Genomic DNA, 6,000 nt, shown 5'->3' with positions numbered 1-6,000 from the left:
CACATTAATAGAAAACAAGTTTAATTAAATACAAGGGACAGTAGCAGTAAATATAAAACATACAATCCAATATGCAGGGAAGTCAGGGAAACCCTGGGTTGCTGAGAGAGCTAAAGGGAGCTCCTCCAGGAAGAACGCGGGCAAATCTGTACTTTGGGGTTTCTCAGGCACCTCCTCGGGGGCACATGGCTAGCTCCAGGCCCCAGCACCTTATAAACAGAGAAACACACAATGTGCATTCGAACACGAAACACTGAAATGCCTACCCCTCCACACACACACACACACACACACACACACACACACACACACCCCGATTTGGCTCTTTAACTCAGTTTGCCTCCCTCTGTCCCTGAGGGCTCGAGAAGGAAAGCTGTCAGCCTAAGCGCTTCGCACGGCTTTACAATCCAGGGTGCACTGTCCTCCCCTTCTGGGCTTACAGTAGCTGTGGATTAAGGGCCACTGGCCACCTGGGGGTGGGCTCCAAACAGGCAATCAAGCGGCGGGCTTCCCCCTCCACTGTCCACTTATGAGGTTCAGACCTTCCCAACCATGGAAACTCGGCTGCTGCTTTAAGGGCGTTTCATACTTGAGGTCGGTGGAGATCAAAAGGAATCCCTGAAAAGGAGGCAAGAGTGAAGACAACGTCACACCCTGGACACCGGCAGCCACAGACCTCTGGGGTTTGCTAAGGGGTGAGGGAGAGATGGTTTCTTTCCCAGGTCCTCCTGTGTCACACCCTCCCTGCCGCTGTCCTCTTGTGAGTGTCTCAGACATGAGAACAGGACACTTGGGGTTATTGTCTCCCTAGGTAACTTGAGCAGTTACAGAAGCAGGGGAGGTGGGGAGGGAAGAGGGACGGCAGGATGTGCATGGGATTGGAGAATTCCTTCAGAAACTTATTTCCACCACACCCCCAAAAGGTGCCAAAATGGAAGAAAAAAAGTGTTCTGAAGTTCGTTGATAATGATTAATGAGGATACAGCTCACAGCAGATCCCTGAACCTCGAGGAGGGTCTTTGGTTCAGGCAAAAGTTCACTGAGAGAATCAGAGGAACCAGTCAGGTCTCAGCCAGGCCCTGCTCTCCTTATTTCAAGAGGCCGTTATAAAGAAGATGTGGTCCATATATACAATGGAGTATTACGCCTCCATCAGAAAGGACGAATACCCAACTTTTGTATTGACATGGACAGAGCTGGAGGAGATTATGCTGAGTGAAATAAGTCAAGCAGAGAGAGTCAATTATCATGTGGTTTCGCTTACTTGTGGAGCATAAGGAATAACACGGAGGACATGGGGAGATGGAGAGGAGAAGGGAGTTGGGGGAAATCAGAGAGGGAGATGAACCATGAGAGACTGTGGACTCTGAGAAACAAACTGAGGGTTTTGGAGGGGAGGGGGGTGGGTGGTGGGTGAACCTGGTGTTGGGTACTAAGGAGGGCACATATTGCATGGAGCACTGGGTGTGGTAACCACTGCGTACATAAACAATGAATCTTGGAACACTGAAAAAAGAAAATAAAATGTTTTTTTAAAAGGCGGCCATCAATCCCAGCCTCGCAGGTTGTTTTGCGGAAGGAATGAGGCAGAGCACAGCACACCACCACAGTGCGCCTTCTCTTACTACAATGTGAGTCTGGCTGCCAAGTGAAATCCGCCTTGGTCTGATTTTTAAACTCAAGTTTAAATGCTTTTCATTGTTCACTGCAAGCTTTAAGAGCTAAAACTTTTGTCTACAAAATTCCTTGGGCTGGAAAAAACGCAAAGCAAATTAGCATAAAACAGAATAAGCAAACTAGGAAGAGGCTTCTACCGTGAAAAGAAATGGGTGCAGTGAAGAGAATATTCACATTCTTACCGCAAAAACTTCAATATTGGAGTTGACAAGTGAGATTTTGTGTGGGTTGGGCAGGGGAATTCCTTGCTGCAATTTTGCTGAAAAACAGAACAAGGGGAAGATAGCTGGGCACAGACACAGAAGTTTTGGCAAACTTTTTGGTAAAAGACAAATAAGCAGTTTTTAAATCTATCTTTTCCTTCTTCCTGATTCTGTATTTTCATTTTATGTTGCTTGCATTTTCCTTGATGAATATTTAATTAGTTACTGAAGTGCTTAGTAAAAATGCACAAGCAGTTATGTACACTTGGATGACAGAAAAATGCTGGCAACTTGTCCAGTTTATATTTCGAAAATACCTTAATTAGTGTCTGAGAACGTTTTGGTCTCTGATACAAAATATATTTTAACCAAGCCAAACTCAAGATGCTGCAGTTTATGAACGACTGCATACAGGGAGAGGACCTAGAATTGTCCTTCACTCAAACTGTCTATCCAGGGGTGCCTGGGTGGCTCAGTGGGTTAAGCCTCTGCCTTCGGCTCAGGTCACAATCCCAGGGTCCTGGGATCGAGCCCCGCATCAGGCTCTCTGCTTGGCAGGGAGCCAGCTTCCCTCTCTCCCTCTGCCTGACTCTCTGCCTACTTGTGATCTCTGTCAAACAAGTAAAATCTTTAAAAAAAAAAAAACTGTCTATCCAGATGGTGGTCTGTGCATAAGAACCACAGAGATGCCCTCTAGGGAGTTGAATTTCATTTCTGGCGGACCTGAAGGAGGGTTCTTACTGCCTAAGGAGTGTGGTTTCAATCTCTTCAACTCAACCAGAGCTTAGCTGTTCTCGCTGAGTCTACAGGTAGTGTGGCTAACAAGGCTTGGACCTGGAATAACTAACTTTGCAACCACACTCTGTAAGTTCCGGCATGGCCCTGGATTCACACAGTCATGTGCTAGAAGTACAGCCTTTGGGGTAGAAAGTCCCCAACAATCCCCAGTGTTTAGCTAATGTCAGAGTCACATGTTTCCCCAGAATCCCTTACCATTGGCCAGTGGGAGGATTCCAAAGTGGAGAATAGAGGACAGAATGTTCTCAAACCTTAAGACCTAAAATGAAAGGGGATACTAATCAGTTGCAAAATCAGGGCATTTTGAAGGTACCATGCCTGGTCTGAACGTGCACTTTCCCAGACCTTAACATGACAGAGGGTGGTAATATAAATCTCCCATGGAGATAATCTAGCTTTCCAGACACTGAAAGCTACTTGGTGGGAAACCATATTATAGTTTCTCAATCTTTTTTCCTCCTTGAGGTTGGACATTTCTGCTCTTCGTAGGCTGGATCATGGTGACAACAAATGCAGAGGGACCACGTGGTGGGAGCAAACATGGCAGCTTAGGTATCTATCAAGTAAGATGATCTAAACAATTACTAAGTATCCCGGTTAGTAGTCTTTCCTTAATGGAAGATAACAGCACTAATGTCTCAGTTGGCCTCAGGATTAAACAAGTGAATATTATGTAAGATGCCCAGTATATACCACTGTCATATTTTCCACCCAGAAATGTCATTATTAGCACACTCTGTTGTGGATACTAAGCAGTTTCTTTGGGTCTTCCTGGAAGACTTGGACTCATTTCGCCTCCTCTAGGCTCAGGAAATGTTATTTATGAGAAAGTCAGCTGTGCATTCTCATTGATTGTGGTCTGTCATCTACCAAAGGGCTATGCCATGGAGGTGCTGACCCACAGTGCATGAGACACTATGGGTATTTCGTTTCAATATCTGGCATGAAAATATAACTTATTTTCCAGCTTGCTGGCACTCATGTCACTGGCTTCTAATCTTCCCAACCTGAAAATCAGGATGTTCCTATAAAATTGAACAAACAAACATCTTGTCTGGCCACCTGCATAAATTCCTGGGCTTCTTTGCTATTTTCCTCAGATCTGTTCCTCTCTCAATAGCTGCTTCTAAAAAAAAAAATTAAAAAATTTAAAAAAAATAGCTGCTTCTGTCAAACATGGTCATCCGTTCAGGACCCTGTCCCAGGACTGCTCTGGGAGAGGTCAAGTGCCCTGACTGAGGCCACACAGCCCTTAAGTGGGAGTTGACTCCTGCGCTTTGGCCCGAGTTTGTGGATGTAACCATTGTACTATGCTGCCCCTTGACAGAGAGGTAGCAATAACTGAAATTAATTTTCCTAAGAACAATGGCCATCATTTATTTAACACCTGCCATGTATTCAATGTGCTGAATGAACCTCATATATAATCCCAGCGAATCGTCCCGACAACCCAAAGGCTGGAACGGCCAGCTCTGTCCCCACCTACACTGCCCATACACTTGCTCTGATTTACTTTTCTCTACAATATTTTTCAGCAGACAAAATATATTTGCTTGTTGTCTGACACACACACACACACACACACACACACACACACACTCTAGAAATAGGAGTGCCCAACGGTGACACTATTGACATTTTGGGATGGATCCCTCTTTGCTGTGGGGGTTTTCTTATGCACTGTGGGATGGTAAGTGGCATCCTTGGTCTCTACCCCCTAAGTGCCTAAAGCATCCCCCGGACTGTGACAACCAAAAATGTCTCCAGACATTGCCAAATGTCCCTGGGGGGCAGAACTGACCCAGGTGAGAACTGCTGCTCTGCGATGTAAGTGCCACAAGGAAACCAAGTAGTGATTTGGCTGAACTTCCTGCAGCTTGGGGGGTAGGGTTTGATTCCAAGTCTATCCAACTGGGGATATACTCTTCCCATTAGGAGGTCACTAGGCTGTCCCCCCACCCCCGCAAAGTATCTGCACAGCCAGCCTTGCAACGGTTTTAGGAGATGGCTAGAAAGGCTTCCAAGACCACCTCAGTCATGGCCGAATAATTTGCAGATGGCTTCATCCTTTGGGAGTCTGGATCTTATATTTAATTCTCAAAGATTATTATTTTTTTTTCAAAGATTATTTTATCCAAAGAATGAAATTGCCCTGAAAATCTCCCTGAAAGTGCCAATATTACATAGGTCTTAGTTTTTAGAAAACTCTTTTAAAAGTCTTTCTGAATAGATAAAAGTAAATTGGAGAGTTCCTGTCCTGTTTAAAAGTTATGGAGTTGGTGGACAAGAAGCTACACAAGGAATTTTAAAGTTAAAACCTATCCTCGTGGGGAAATCAAGTACTTAGAGGCTTAGAAAACATTAATTCAGCTACTATATAGGAAAACTATCATTTTTGCCTTGACAGGAACTCTGAGAGCTTGGATTCCTACCTCAATATTGCTGCGATTGGACTCTGGCAAAGAGAGCCGGAATCTGAAACAAAACAAAACAACAAACGTCAATAGAAAAAGTTTAAAGGATGGAAGATTTAAAAACAACCCTTTCTGGCACCTGGGTGGCTCCGTGGATTGAGCCTCTGCCTTTGGCTCAGGTCATGATCTCAGGGTCCTGGGATCGAGCCCTGCATTGGGCTCTCTGCTCAGCAGGGAACCTGCTTCCCACCCCCTCTCTCTGCCTGCCTCTCCGCCTACTTGTGATCTCTTTCTCTCTGTCAAATAAATAAATAAAATCTTAAAAAAAAAAAACCCTTTCAATAGAAAGGAACAAAAAGGAAAGGAGATTTATTTTTTTTAAAGATCCATAACCCACTATTTTATTTATTTTTTATTTTTTAAAGATTTTATTCATTTATTTGACAGAGAGAGAGAGAGTGAGAGAGCACAAGCAAGGGGAGCGGCAAGCTGAGGGAGCAGGAGAAGCAGGCTCCCGGCTAAGCAGGGAGCCCAACATGGGGCTCGATCCCAGGACACTGGGATCGCGACCGGAGCTGAAGGCAGCTGCCCAACCAACTGAGCCACCCAGGTGCCCCATAAGTCACTATTTTAAAAAACCACACAGACTGGTGAGGATATAATGTTCTAGTACATCTTTACCTGATATTTGCTACTTAAGAAGCAGAACTTTCTAGCAGAAGGCCTGGATTTGTAACCAGGATGTGTTCCCCAAATGCGTTTGCTATATAGGACTTACTGTTGGCAACTTGAAGGCGGAAGAATTTTTTTTCCTTTTTTTTTCTTCTTTTTAAAAAAATTTAATTTTTTTCCAGTGTTCCAAGATACATTGTTTATGCACCAAGAAGAATCTTAAGAAATAATTTTCG

General features: G+C 44.4%; 1 protein-coding gene across 2 annotated transcripts in view; it reads right to left on the bottom strand.

Annotated features, from left to right (window-relative positions):
• BPIFC (BPI fold containing family C) overlaps positions 1 to 6,000 on the bottom strand; it is a 40,740-nt gene continuing 34,740 nt past the window's right edge. The window contains exons 13-17 of one of the 2 annotated variants that reach the window (XM_080811689.1): positions 5,111 to 5,153; positions 2,874 to 2,937; positions 1,860 to 1,936; positions 471 to 618; positions 1 to 209 (exon numbers count right to left, since the gene is read on the bottom strand). In XM_080811689.1, the coding sequence (XP_080667815.1) occupies positions 496 to 618; positions 1,860 to 1,936; positions 2,874 to 2,937; positions 5,111 to 5,153 (307 nt within the window). In that variant the 3' untranslated portion in view covers positions 1 to 209; positions 471 to 495. The remainder of the gene's footprint in view (positions 210 to 470; positions 619 to 1,859; positions 1,937 to 2,873; positions 2,938 to 5,110; positions 5,154 to 6,000) is intronic. The other variant, XM_080811690.1, reaches the window with a different exon arrangement.

This window comes from Martes martes (genome assembly GCF_963455335.1).
Source record: "Martes martes genome assembly, chromosome: 8".
Lineage (NCBI taxonomy): Eukaryota > Metazoa > Chordata > Mammalia > Carnivora > Mustelidae > Martes > Martes martes.
Note: the sequence above shows the minus strand (reverse complement) of the source record. Positions and strands in the feature narration are given on the sequence as shown.